General features: G+C 34.1%; 1 protein-coding gene across 2 annotated transcripts in view; it reads right to left on the bottom strand.

Annotated features, from left to right (window-relative positions):
• The window catches only part of ALCAM (activated leukocyte cell adhesion molecule), a gene marked incomplete at both ends in the record, with an annotated part of 176,211 nt that overhangs the window by 40,804 nt on the left and 119,436 nt on the right, over positions 1 to 15,971 (bottom strand). For both annotated transcript variants that reach the window (XM_084231790.1, XM_084231791.1), the window contains one exon: positions 3,038 to 3,138. In XM_084231790.1, coding sequence (XP_084087916.1) covers positions 3,038 to 3,138 — 101 coding nt within the window. The remainder of the gene's footprint in view (positions 1 to 3,037; positions 3,139 to 15,971) is intronic.

Raw genomic sequence — 15,971 nt, 5'->3', positions numbered from 1 at the left:
CATAAAATTTAGCTTAAAGGGTTTTCATATAAAAAGTTACTATCAAAATAAAATACGATCTGTTATATACAATCATGCCATGAGCAGTGGGACATAGAATTCATTTCTCTGTTCTCACAAAAATTGTCATATAGTAAGCAACTTAATCTAAAATAGGGGTCAATCCCTCATAAGGTCTTTCATATGATGTGATAAAACATTTAAATATATATGGCAAAGATGCAATGGGGAGTTATATTTTTTTTAAATTAGCATTTATTACTATCATAAACTAAATGTTTGTGTCCTCCCAAATCATATGTTGAAGTCCTAACTCCCCAGTGTGGTTATTGCAATCGGGAGTCTAATTAGGTTTTACATGGTGTCATGGGGATGAGATCCTCCTATAGATATTAGAGCCCTTATTAGGAGAGGAAGAGATAGGACAGGTTTCTCTCCATGAGAACACAGATCTCCTCAACATATAGCAAAAAGGCAGCTCTCACCAAGGACCAAATTCTACCAGAACCTTGATTTTGGACTTCGAGAGACAAGTGTCTGTGAAAAGAGCTGCCTGTCATTTAACCTACCCAGTCAGTGATATGTTGTTATAGCAGCCCAAGTTGACTAAGACAATTACTAAGCTAATTTTGAAGTCCAAAGTTTTAGTTAGCTGAATACCAGAATACATCCATAATACTCTCCTTAGATGTTTTAATTTTTTGTCACAGATACTGAGGCAGATGCTGGTGAAGAGGCAGTAGGATTGGGGTGGGAGGGGTGAACAAGGAACCAGACTCTCCATTCACAGGGAGACTACCAGATGGATTAGGAGAAACTAATCCACCTTTCCTGTATGTTTGCATCATTTCACTCATTCTTAACCTTTCATCTGTCTCTCACGTTATATTAAATTGGAGCACCTACACTATGTCACTAGAGTGCATGACACCTCAAATGTACCTTACCAGCTTACTGCTGAAGTCTTCTGTTTAAACATTTAAAAAATACCAATATTGTTTGGCATAACTACCATTATGCCAGTTCATTTTAGGTGAAAAGTATTCCTGGGTTATAGTCAGAAATGTCTATTTTCACAGAAATGTCTAACCATCTGTACTTCACTTATTTTGGCAGTAAGTTTGACAAACAGGTGAATTATGTGGTAGTCTCCCAGAGCCTTGGAATTTGCGGGATACTAATAGAGAGGTTTGTCCTCACAGACCTTAATGTCATACCTCCATTTTTATAGGTTCTACTAATAGTTTAAAATTACTCGAAATGAGCTGGCTAGTAAGAGGAGAGTACAGAGAGGTGCTGTGCTGCCTCGCCTCCTCATTCACTTTTTTCTTTTTCTTTTTTTTTTAAGATTTATTTATTTATACAAGCACTGGGTATAGTCAGAAGCGCAGGAGGGTGAGAGAATTCACCAGAGCCAGAGTTGGAGCAGAACAGGCAGACTGACGAAATACACTGCTGAGGGGAGCAGCAGGTGTGGCAGGAGAGGTCTGCCACGCCATGTGGGACCCTTGCTGGTGGCCGGGGATTTAACCGGTGCTGCAGAGGCTGCCGCAGCCCAGCACTCAACTGCTGCACCACCAGGGGAGGCCCCTCACTCACTTTTTTCACATGCTCCACACAGACCTGGTGTGCTTAGTTTCAGCAGTGACATCACACATTTACATTTGTCATGAAATTACCACACATGTCAAGTACTAGGTAAGTATTCTAAGTTAATTATTTTATGTAACCCTTACAACAACTATAAGAAATATTCTTGTCATATCATTTTATGGGGATAATAAACTTGTTTAGAAACCCACAGTGAGTATATATGGTAGAATATAACTGATTTCAGAGCCCACATTTAAAAAGATTGAACAATACCATTCCAGGGGTGTAAACTTGAGCACATTTCCCGAGCTCTGTTCTGTAGAATATTCTTACAGACATTTGAGGGGAAAGTTGAGTGCCTAAATAAATCCTTGTGAACTAAAGCACCTCAATTAAAAAAAAGTCTAAAAAACTAATCAAATGTATACAATAATGCATCTTAATATGTGAATGTCTCTAAGAAGTACTACAACAAACTTTTCAAAAATTATTTGACTACCATATCCTTTCCCTACCCTTGTGAACTAATGCACCTCAATTGAAAAAAAAAATAAGCCTAAGAAATGAATCAAATGTATACAATTCATGATGCATCTTAATATGTGAACAACTCTGAGAAATATTATAACAAAGAAACTTTTCAAAAATTATTTGACTACCATATCCTTTCCCTATTCAAACACCTTTCAGTATTTCAAGGAGCTAGGTAAAATTTGCAGTTGCTTCCAAGAAAACACATGTCCATTTTATGCTTGTCAACTACTGTGAGTCTCATGTGATCCAGCGTAGGAAACTGTGTCACACAGATACTACTTGTTGGCTTTGGTAATTAAATTGAGACATTCTATCAGTGGCCACACCACATCCAGAATATTTACCATTCATTTCCAGACCCATCTAAACTTCTATACCTGAGAAAACATGATTTAGCCATCTGTGAGAAATGGATAAAATCAGTAAGGTTAAATTCAAAAAGAACCTACCACATCAACACAGTTCTAACACTAACACCAAAACCAAGCTTCTAACACTGATGACTAATTCTCGATGAACATCTGGGTGCTCTGGCCACTGGTGCACCTTGCCTTTGCAATAGCCATATCAAACAGAACCTGGGTATGTGGAGAGAGGTTACCTTACTACAATAAGCTCTGTACTATACTCCTCTAATATTACTCTGAAACTCTGCCTTTAATAATTAGTTGGCTTTTTCACTAATATGATCTCACAATTATGTGTTTATTGATTTTATTTTAAAATGGCATTTGTTATGTAAGACTTAGGAATATTCTCTGGCCATATTCAACATATTAATTCCACCTTGCTAAATTTGTACCCACAGTTGGATATTGCCATTATGTTAATTTGAAATTTACATTTACTCACAGAAGGCATTTTAAATAAACTAGAGCAATTAGCCAAGTCAAAGGGAGGTCACACTTACATATTTCCATTTGCCAAACATGAGATTCTGAGGTACATCGTGTCGGCAAGGCATGATAATGGTATCTCCATATGCTGAATTTACAGTATACAATCCAAGACCTTTAGAAAATAGAAAAGAAAGATTTTTAAGTATTTGCTTAGAGTAGCAGAGCAAATGATTTCAGTTCAAGATGTATGTATATCTTAATGAAGGTAAACTATTATAATTCTATCTTAAATGACATGTAACACCACAAAGCTTTAACATATTTTACTTAAATATCAACATCTCTTATTTAGCTACTAAACCCATATCACACAATTCAAATTTATAGACATAAAATTTTACCATGGAATAGATTAGTAGTGTATTCCAAAGGAACATACTAGAATCTGAGGTTGCATTTTCTCCCTGATTATATTGCACAGGAAAATTTTCCTCTATATTTCATTGATGTGTGGAACTAGGCAAGGATTAACATGTTTTCTTTAAAACTAGCTTTAAATGTATTTGTGTTTTTCATTTGAAAATAATGTCAAATTTATTTTCTGGAAAAGATTTATGAATATATTAAAAACTAAGAACTAATATATATAAGACCACAACCAAATTTTAAGGGAGATAACATGCATGACTCACTCTGTAGTTTTAATGGTCAAAGTACTAGTTTTAATTTTAACTGTACATAAAATATTATCATAGTAAAAATTTATAGTATGAAAATTCCTCCTAAAATATCATTTACAAAGTGATTATAGGCAATAAAACTTAAAGGATAGCTTGCTGCTACAGTACAGAAAACTTCCTGGTTTTACTTAATTGTCTATTGAGAAAAAATATAAAGAAATAATTAAATTGTCCAAAAAAGTTGCTGCATACATATGTAATACACTATTCAAATCTGTATATATTCATGAAATTTTAAAAACTAAGGCATTTAACTTTGCAATGGTACTGCAAAATTTTTCAGATTATTTTTACTTTATTTTATCTGCAAAGTTAGGATTAAATACTTTTACATTCAAATATATTTACAGGTGTAGCCCTGTAAATCTTACATAGTGTTGTAAACCAATGTTAACTCAATTTAAAACAATCCAATGAATAAAAATCTCAATTAAAAAAAAACCAGAAAACCCAGGTATCTTTATATTCAAATATCTATGAGGATATGTCCTAACTGGATAAAGAACATGAATAGATTATTTGAAATAGAGAAAAAAAAAAATGATATTTTGTCCACCAGGTGGTGCTAAAACAATGCTAAGGCAATCAGCAACACATAAATAAGGCCATTTTGTGACTGGGTGGATACCATCTTTCACTATTACCCATCAATCACAACACAATAAAATTTCATATTGGGGTGAAGTCATTAACCATATTAAGGGAAAATATAAAATACCTATTTTAAAATTCTGTAAGTTGAGAAAACTGCTTTGCTTTAAGCTATTTTGCCCCCAGTGAACAAAAATATGACAGACTGCACAAATTTCATGTACATATGCTACATAACTAGTCTCCAACATTTTTAACATTGTTAAAGTAAATAAAACAATATGTCATGAAAATATGTTTTACACTTGCTATTTGAGACAAGAGGTTTACTAAAAATTTTTGTGTTCAAAGATAAAAAAATCTAAATAATTTTAAAATTACTTAGTGTTTCCTACATTGTATCCTTAATTCCTTTTAACTCAAACCATTAATGAGGATACAATAGTAAATAAAAAACTGACATTTTCAGAACTGTAGAAATAAAATTTGTGAGGGTTTAGATACATAGTTGCAGATACACAGAGATAAGAAGTTGCTTTTTATTCACAACACAGCATGTATATTCTACCTACTTTGGCTGCTAAATGTGGAACCATGTATTTTAAGAACTGTTCCTGCATGGCACATAGGCAGGTAATTCAAGCCAAGGAAACCATTTTGTGGTTTATTATTTTTGTTTAATCAATACATAGCAAGACACTTGAATATGTAATAACTGAAAGATGATATGGATCTGCACTTTAACTTATGGCAGGACATGTGCCTCTAATTATAAAAGCACACCTCCAACAAATGATGATGGTTGGATGGGTCCCATGGTTGGCCAAGGTACTCAAAACTTGAGTACCAGTGTGTTCAATCCAGGTACAGGGAAATAAAAAAAATTCCTTTTCCAAAAAATTTATTTATTTTCTTTTTTATAATTTTTCTTTTCTCTTCCTCATATGATACACACACAAACACGTATGTGATACATATGTTTACCAAATTTTATAATAAATTTTAAGGTTGCATTAATTTCAACTACATAGTATATTATGTATGATGAAAAAAGCAAAAGAAAAATAACCATATATTTTCAATCTTTGTATCCCCAGGAACAAAGCCTGGCATGGAATGAGCACTAAGATAATTTCTCATTAGAATTTTGTGGTGTTAAATTTAAATTTTTGATAATCAAGAAGAGTAGCAATGGAACCTTGAGAACTCTTATTCCCACTACATACTGCAAAAGGTTACAGATTGTCTTTGTATATGGAACATGAATGTGCACTTGGATGGCACTCTCAGTTTTGAAGAAAAATACAAAGCAAACATTTTTAAGAGTTCATGAATGAAACTACAGGAGATAGAATTTCTTCCTTCCTTTCAAGATAAATTAAAGATTATTTGTATCCTGTGATTTAGAACTAATAATATCAAATGCCTTTTCCCTTATTTATGAGGACCATCAAGCAGAGTTGTTTTTACAAGTATTTGAAAATTCATGGATTTGGCTTTTTAATGATAGCATGATACCCAAAATTAGCCCAGAAAGAACTCCTTAAATCATAACTTAAACAAAGGAAATAAATCATGTGTCAAGAAAAAAGGCAGTTACAGACAGCACTGGCACACAAACTGAGGTAGACTGAATGATAATCAGTGGGACAGCAGTAGGAGCTACAACCATAATGATTTTAGAAGTAATATTTAAGTTTGCTGTAATCATTGACTTTTCTCCTCTGTCAAGGGTATAATGACTTACAGTTTCATCTGATAGAAGGACTAAAGGCTTTTCACCTGTGGGAGAGCTAATATCTATCCCCTTACGACTCCAACCGCCCTCCCCCCCCTTAAAGTGACTAAAAAGACTACTGTGATTTGGTAACAAATTAGCATTCTGATTTCCACACATGTCTCAGTGTTTGAGATGAAGTGCCAGCAAGATCCAAAGTACCTGTCAACACAGATGATTCTGTTTATACTTTTAATAGAAGCAAGATATTTTATCTTTGAATTGCCAAGACTGAATTTAATTTAGCTTATTAAAATTCCCCTATAAATTTCCCCCTGTATTATTTGCTGGTTAAATCACGCATGGCTTTGTAGCTTAGAAATTATTGGACACTATTGTCAATATAGAATGCCTATGATAACCTTTCTCAAAGAAACTAAATGTAAAATACGGACTTCACGTGTCTGTGCATATATGTGTGTATCTCAGTGTGGTACATGCTGTATCTATGTGTATATCCATTTGTAAGATACTTTATGATAAAAGTATTCTGTATTAAATGTGTTCCATAAATCAATGGTATTGTGAGTTATTAATAGTTACTTTCAAAATGTCCAGATAAAATAAACTATAAAAACGTGTCATACTTGTGAAAAAGTTTGTAATTATTTATTTAGACATTTTTTTTTGGTAAAGAGTTATTAGCCAAAGCTAAAGTACAACAGAACTAGGAAGTCTACAATAAGATGATTCAGTGGAAGTACAATGTAACAGATAATTCTTCATCAAATATTTCTAACATATAGACTCTCAACTAAGTGATCATAAAATACAAGCTAGTTATAGTTACACATCTTGCACAGGAAATAATTTAAAGAGTCACTGAAAACAGATTCTAGTAAAATTCTGAAGCTAGTTGAACACTTTTTATTTCTAATTGAAATAATAAAAATGTAATGACATCAGGCATACTGGTGAGACCTCCTTTTTTCATATAATAGTCTTAAAGGCTATTAATTTCAGAGCCATCATTCTCTTTGCTGACATAGACATTTGAATTGAGGCAGCTTAAAATTTAGAATCTGCTACCACATTTCAAGCAGAAAAATAGCAAACAGAAAATAGGACGAGAATTAGTCTAATTTTACATGTCCTAGTTTAGTGTGGTTAGTTATTTTATATTGCACTATACTTTAATAACATCATCTTCCCTAAAATCATTTTTTAGGGCTCTGTAGCTGTGTTATGTGCCATAGGAGGGTTAATCACATTTATAATTAGCTAGATAGGATGATATAAGAACTAAAGTCTAGTGCTACAGAAATTTATTTCTGCAAATAAATTGTTGGGGAGGAAGTAGGTAGAAATGAGAGAGTGACCCTTTGAAATCACTTTCATATTTATTTGATTTTGGTGAAAAAGCTAATGTCGTTAAATGCTATATTAATGAATTAAGGTATGTACTTCTCTAATTAAAAATGCAAAATGTTTTGCAACATCACTTTATAGTACTGTTTTTCAATCTCATTATTATTGCTATTTTGGCTGAATAATTCTTTAACATGGGGAACTGTCCTGATTATGTTTAGCATCTTTCCTGCCTCACCCCATTAAAAACCAGTAGTAGTCTTCATGACAAAAAAGTCTCCAGATATGACAAATGTCCCTTGCAACAGAATGTTCCTCCCTGAACGTCCCATCCACTAATAGTTGAGAACCATTGGTTTCTTTCATTTAATAAAACTGTGGTTTCTAAATAATCACTGTATAGGAATGAAGGGAAGGAGGAAGAAATGGTAGATGGGAAAGCCTGCTTATCATAAAATTAATTGCATCACAGAAACATATTATGTTGAGCATCTTATATTATAGCAGATTGATTCTTGACTTTGAGAATCTGAGATTCAATCTCCACAGAACAGCAAATCTACATCATGTAAGACAAACAAGCACAAGTTACACATACTATGTGTGCTTTCACCATACATATCAACTATACATATCACATATTTCATTTAATATGAAAAATACAGTTTTATGGATAAAGGTGAATTAGTCACCTTTAAAAGTGTGTTACAAACCTGTTTTTATTTTCAGTGACATAATTTTTTCTCACAACTCCTCCCAAACTTTATCGCATTAAACAAGAGTTTAATACTTCTGTCAACATTACATGATATATTTGAAGATTTGTGTGTGTGTGATATATAAGGACCAATAGCTCCAAAGTAATTTGAAACAGGTGGCAAATGGGAGAAGATAACTGAAAGAATCAAATTCTATTTGGGGAAATAAAAGGGTTTTTCTACCCCCTTTTTAATTTTCAATTTCCTTCAACAAACTTGGGTACTTGGAGTCTAGTTGGGTCTTTGTTAAGCTTCAAGTTGGATGCATGTGTCAACATTAACTTTCTACATTGCCTGTCACAAATCTTGGTGTATATGTATATATACATATGATTATACATACATATTTAAAAATAGTAACTCTTTCTTGCTTTGTTTCCACCAGTTATTACAATTCTAAAAGTGTGTTATGTCTTTTAGATAAATGGTTAGGCAACTGTAGAATGACATTTACAGGAAAAAAAGATCATCTTACTAAATTACAAAACATTGCATGTACCCAGGAATATGTTTTAAGATATGTGCTCTTTACTTCCAAGTTTGGTATATTACAATGCTTAAAAGATTTACTTTTTTAGTAAACTATAGGTTCATGTAATACTCTATATTATGTCACAGAAAACAAATCTATAAAATCAGAATAATTTAAAATATATAGTATCAGTATTTGTGCTACTGTGCTGAAAATCACCTTCTCGATTTAACATTACCTGAGAGCCCATGATATCATAAGAAAGGAATGCTTTATGAGGCAGGATAAGTGATAATTCTTTCCAATTAATTTAGGTTTTTGCCCTATCGTCACTTCATTTTTATCATTGTTCTTGGAGCCCATCTGTTCCAGCTAAATTCCTATATATTCTTTAAGGTCTATCTCAGAAATAAGCTATTTCAATTTAGACATTCAATCATGCATCATGTACTTACTGAACACCTACTACTGACAAAGTGGTAGATGCTCTTTGTGGGGAAAATACATAAATAAAATATCAAAAACAATTCCTCAAGGAACATAATGGAATTCATATGAACTCCTAACATAAAATAAGTGCTGTGGGAAAGTAGAGAAAGGAATCCTAGCAATGAGGTTAAGGATATTGGTAAAGGCTTCTCGGCAGGAATTGCATCTGAACTGAACACCAAATAAAAGTTTCCATGGCTGGGAAGGTAAGAAGTACCTCAACAGTCTGTCACAAGCAGGGACCATGGAAAGATACTGAGTGACTCTTGATTTTTCTCTCTTATAGAAAACTAATTTTTCAGTGTAGTAAGTCCTACCAGAGTAGATCTTTGTTCTTCATAACATGGCCTAAGACTAGCAGTTTCCCCCAAATCACAAATGTGCATAAAATGTCTCTAGTAAAATGCACCAGACTTAGACCTCTACTTTCTCTTTACTTTCATCACTCACTTTAGCATTTGGATTCTTTTGGGGGCCATTATAAAAAAGTGCATTTATAAAAACTTAATAGGAGCAGAATTGATTTAAAATCTTTTGCGAGTATTTTTTTTTAAAGATGTCTCATGTATTTTATGGGCAAATGTGTAGAATACACTATGCTTATTAAAATGTCTTAATTGAGGTCCATGAATGAACATTAAGGCATCTATGATTCTAAAACAAATTTTAAAATCTCCCAGCTGTAATATATTGAAATGTTTTTATAGAAAGAGAATTACCACTTTTATCAGATTGTCAAAGATAACCTTGAATAAAGAATAAAATGTTTAAGATACATTCTGAATTGGACAGACCTTATGGGAGGACAAATTGAAGAAGTCAACATTTTACTCATTTTGAAATTTGTTTCAGCACCATGAAGCTTACAGGGTGTCAAAAATAATGGCTAAAATAAAGCTCCATGACACTTCATTGAAAAGAACTTTATACGATCAAATTCCTGTAGCCGAAACTTTTTTTTTTGCTTTAAATATTCCAGAAGTCCATATACTATCCTGTGAAATTCTAAGAAATGCAGCAAGGTGGGAATAGGAGGAAGTTACAGTGATCAGACATCATTACATAAAATCTGTAACCTCCCCCGCCCCACAGCTATTATTGCTTTAAAAGCTTTTTAATGGAATTAATGTACATACAAAGCAGTGCACAGATCTAGACTTACATTTGAAATGTCACTAAAAGCACTAGGCTTTAGGGTTTCTTTGGCAACTCATCTCACATTCTTTGTTCTGAGTATGAGACTGGAATTCCCACACATTTGTACCACAAGGGACCTCTGTGTTACCAAGTTATCATTCCTCAGAGATGAGATTTTGACTAGACTATGGAGTCTATGCCAAACATGCCAAGACTCTCATCCTTTTGTGCGGACAAAAAAAATAAAAACACTTAAAAACACTCATGCTCTGTGTGTGTATGTGAATGTTTGGGTAGGGAGACAGAAAGAACACACGGAAACAAAATTTAAAAATGCTGTATATGGAAAGAAAAATATTCTACATTTTTATTTTATTTTTTTAAAGATTTATTTATTCATGCATACAAGAACTGGGGTACAGGCCAGAGGTGTGGGGGGGGGTAAGAGGATTACCAGAGTGGGGAACAGAACAGGCAGATCGACTGAAATACACTGCTGAGGGAGCAGTGGGCGAGTCAGGAGAGGTCTGCTGTGCCATGTGGGTAGCTCCCTGGCTGGAGATTGAACCCGTGCTGCAGTGGCAGCAGATAGTTTCATAGGTTGCGTCTTAACCCCTTGAGACACCAGGGAGGCCCTTACATTTTTATTTTAAAGTGTCTTAGATTATAATGTGAAATGGACGTCTAAGCTATTTTTCTTTATACTATATAGTTTACTCATTATAAAAACTAAAAATATGCACTTAATTTATGTTGGCTGAAGTACAGTTGGCTACTTTCTACTAACACACCGCTTCTAATTATCTAGAACTTGATGCTGTGTCTTTAGTGTACTCATATAAAGAAAACCTGCTATGCACACAATTAGTCAATACAATGAAAATAATCAGTAAAATATTATTTTTCTGTTATCCTACCCCAATTTAGTTTCTTGCACTAGGTCAAGAAATACATCCACTGTATTAAATTCTGAGGACTTCATTTGGAAACTACCTTGACTAAAGAGGTAGGTGGGAAAAAGTGAAATTTGAAAGCTCCCCCACATTAAAATACTGCAAAAGAAAACAAATATGCTTTATTGCTCTGAATATTTTTTCATCATAAAAGTCCGTATTTAAATACTTAAATGTATCAGTCCTATATAAAGGTACATTTTCCTGTGCATTTTGCCATATCAGTTGTATGGAAAGTATGAATAAAATTATTTTAACAAGAAGAATAGGGCCTCCCTGGTGGTGCAAGGCATTAAGACACAGCACTACAAGGCTATCTGCAGCCACTGCAGTACAAGTTCGATTCCCAGCCAGGAAGGTGACCCACATGGTGCAGCAGACCTCTCCTGTCTAGTCCACTGCTCCCCTCAGCAGTGTATTTCATACATCTGCCTGTTCTGCTCTGCACTCAGTCTCTGGTGAATCTTCTCACACACACCCCCACCCACATCTCTGGCTTGCACCCCAGCTCTTGTATGCATGAATAAATATATCTTAAAAAAAAAAAGAACTGTATCAGATTCATGAAAATACTATCAATAGGAAAGCAGGCACAACACTTCACAACAGTCCTTAAGTGCATCATCTGGTATTTAGGCTAGAGTCTGTCTTCATAAAGAGTTCACAGCTATTGACATTATTAATTTTGTTTTCTGCAAATAATTTAATGCCAGGAAAACAAAAAGACCTCTTGATGAGAACATCAAAGCTGTCTTTAATAACACTTCCAGCGCCTCCCTGGTGGCGCAGCGATTGAGCGCTGGGTTGCGAAGCTGCCCGCAGCACCCGTTCAATCTGCAGCACCGGTTCAATCCCCGGCTGCTCCCCGGCCACCTGAGGAGGGTCCCACATGGTGCACAGACCTCTTCTACAGCCCGCTGCTCCCCTCAGCAGTGTATTCAGTCCTTCTGCCTGCTCTGCTCCCTGCTTTGGCTCTGGTGAATTCTCTCACCCTCCTGCGCTTCTGACTGTACCCAGTGCTTGTATAAATAAATAAATAAATCTTAAAAAAAAAAAACACTTCCAAACCCCCCAACAACAAATTCCTGTTAGCTTTAATATTCCCCAAAGTGTCTTAGAAAAAAATATAACTACAAAGACTTTCAGTCAATAAGATCATCGTTTTCAGAGAGAATTTCTGTTAATAATAATTTATGCTAATTGTATTTATTCAACATTTAAAGTAATATTCAACAGCATTAGAAAATTTTATTTTATAAGTGATGTTGTGAATTACCAGAGATGGCAAATGGCTTGTTAGGGCCACGGAAAAAGCAAATAGCAGACTTTGCTCCTGGATTGGTTGAGTGATCTTGTCCAGTATGCTTGCTTCTGATATATTCCATATTAAATATCTCACTGGGTACCAAAACATGTTTACATAGGTTGAAAGAGCTTTTTGCTCTCTTACTCGCATGAATCCCAATTAGCATTTCCTATGTCTCCTGAGGATATAGATTTGTATAATCAAATATGGTAAATAATAAAGGTTAAAAAGCTACTTAATAGGTTTTTCCACATATTCAAGGCAGACTGCTGGCTGATTTCTGAGACTTAGAGTTGTGTAAATTCCAAGCTTTTAATTGACAACTCCCTAGAGGATTTGTAATATAAGTTAAGGTCATAGAAAGAACTACAGCACTTTTCTCTTTCTTTAAGAAAAATCAGCTTACTAAAAAGACCTAGCTTCTAGCTTTGAGGGGGTGGGAGAAACAGAAAATTTATCCATGACAATTTTTTTGAAAGAGACATTTTGAGAAAAATATTTTACTATTTGGACATTCTTCCCTTTTAATGGTTTCCAAATTTGTTTTCTAATATGGCTAAATTATAGCTATCCTGTACGGCAGGCAGCAACCCCACCTAACCAAAAAATCATACTCAAATGAATTGTCCGCAGTGGCAGCCACTGAAGTAACTTTGGAATGCATGAACTTAGAGGTAATACTGTCACCTATTAATATTAACAATAACTTTTCATATATTCCATTTTTCTCTGACAGTCATTGTTCTTAATTGGCGAGTGGGAGGCAAAGTGGGAAAGAGAATGAGATAATTTAGGAAAGCAATGAGAGGAAATGAGAAATATAGGAAGCTGTATTAAAAAAGTAGTTTTATCATTTCTATGTGTGTCAGAATGGAGGAATGCCTTAAAGAACTTGAAAAATCTGAACCTGAAGTTGTCTCTAGCTTTGAAACATTTCCTGACTTCTATAGATTTTAATTCTTTGAACACTTCAGTGTATAGGCTAAGAAGCTATGTTGTAGTTTAGGAAATGCTCTAATGTCCCACAGGAGAAGTTTTTGGAAAACTAGTAAACATAGACAAAGTAGGTGCCTTAGCCTCCCTCCTCCCAGAAAAAGATGGATAAAGTAAACAAAATTTTAGAACAGGAAAATGGCCCTTCCTTACCCTGTAATCACACAGAAACTTGGGCATATGGGCAGTGTTGTTAAACTCTAAACACTAACACCTCTCCTGAGAAGGAAGTGGCATTCAGTTAGTGTTCAAGTCTTACTGAAGTCTGTGACATATTTCATCTGCTTCTGTGTCACATGCTCACATCCTTATTTAAAGCATCAAGTAAATAAATGTTCTTGGTTTATTATTATTAGAAAAATATGTGATATGACTGATATGAAAATGTACCTCCCATTTCAGAGAAATGCCAAATGCTGCACTTGGAAACCCATCACAAGATTTGTGCTAAAGCTATAGTTTTGCATGAGCTGTTCTGGCTCATTACTGAGCACAGGATATGAAAACAGGCAGGTTCTGAAAGTCAAGGGACATCTCTGAAGGTTGATGGCTCCAGAACTCCCCTGCATGATGTCTTCCTTAGAATCTGACAGTCACTCACTCTTCCACACACTATTCCTTCCTGCCTCCTTCCATTGGGGAAGGATTACATGGCAGTCTCACGATCCTCTCAGCTGCCATCTCAATCCTGCTTCATTTTCTCCTCACAATGGTTTTTCTCTCAGTACAATTCTTACATGTTGAAGCCATTTTGGCATCTACTTCTTTTTGGATCCTGACAAACACATGGGGGAAATTAGCTAGAACATAACTATATTGACCCTATGATATTACTAGACCACTAGATTCCAGAAAATCAGGATTTTAATATGACTATAGTTAAAAAAATACATTTTGATTTAGAAAGGGGCTAGCTAAATTAAAAGCTAATATATATGTATATATATAAAAGCAATAACAGTAATAATAATGGAGTACATTATAGTTTAAAATGATCTTTTATATGCATAGTATGGTTTTAGATTTGGGCTTCACAAGGCCCCTGTACAATGAGCAAATACGCCTATATGGTGAACAAATATTATGATACCTAATTTTACTGATAAACCACTGTTCCCCCTGCAAAATCAAGAGACTAAAATCATCAAGTCAGTATGTTATATCATGAAGCCAGAGCTCAAAATTAACTTTCAGGTCCAATTATTATCACTATTCAATAAATAAAAATTATTACACATTCTTATTTCATTTTATATTTTGGCTGATTTAGGAATACTGTTTGAAAGTGTTAAATTTTTTCCACATTTAGACTTAAAAAAATCTTATGGAGGAACTAGAAAGAAATAAACTAAACATATTTGATCACCTCTCTTGCCATAGGATGTTAGGTAGCAATTGCGTCTATGTTACCAAGAAATAAGCTAAATCCTTTTTATGATAGTTCATCTAATACTTAAAATAACATAGAAAAATGTATGTAACTGAGGAGATAAGGTTTCTCTCCAAAAAGGAACTAGAGATAAAATAAGGCTCTTTGAATTAGACAAAGGCACTTGGTCCAGGTAGAGTAGTACTTTTTCTATGTGTTTCAAATATGTAGCACAGAAATAGCAGTAGTGTAGGCTACCAAAAAATAATATTGAATAGATAAAACGAAATGACTAGGATTCAAATCAAGTCTAACTTTAAAGAGTGTGTTGTTACTCTCCACCAAAAATATATTTCAAAATTGCAACTTCTAAGTGTATTGAAAATTTAAGTTCATGAAAAGACATACACATAAATATTATAGCTGCTTTATTCATAATTGCCAAAATTTAGAAGCAACTCAGATGCCCTTCAGTAAGTGAATGGATAAAGGATGTAATACAGTCAAACAATGGAATATTATTCAGCAAAAAAAAAAAAAAGAACTATTTCAAGCCATAAAGGACAAGTAGGAATCTTAAATGCATAACACTAAGTGAAAGAAATCAACAGGAAAAGACTATATGCTTTATGATTCAAACTATATGACAAACTATATGAAAAGGCAAAACTATGGAGAGAGCAAAATTATAAAGGGATGCCAGAGACTCAGAGGAGAGAGGGATGGGCCGATACAAGTAGCACAGAGACTTTTAGGGCACTGGAATTATTCTGATACTATCATGGTGAATACAAGTCATTATACAATTATCAGAATTCACAAATTGCACAATACAAAGAAAGAAATCTACCATAAATTGTGGACTTTAGTTAATAATAATAATAATAATGTACCAATATTGGCTCATCAATTGTAATAAATCTACCACACAAATGAAATGTTAATGCTTAGGAAAAGTAGGTGGTAGGGAGTGGTGGGGGAGTAGATAGGAACTTTGTACTTTTTGCTCAAGTTTCCTGTAAATCTAAAACAGATCTTTGAAAGATTCTATTAATTTTAAAAAAGTGAATTCACATAGTGTTTTCAGCCTATGGTATGCCTTCTGTGTTCAG

The sequence above is a fragment of the Talpa europaea genome (genome assembly GCF_964194135.1).
Source record: "Talpa europaea genome assembly, chromosome: 4".
Taxonomy (NCBI): domain Eukaryota; kingdom Metazoa; phylum Chordata; class Mammalia; order Eulipotyphla; family Talpidae; genus Talpa; species Talpa europaea.
This window is presented reverse-complemented; position numbering and strand designations above follow the sequence as displayed.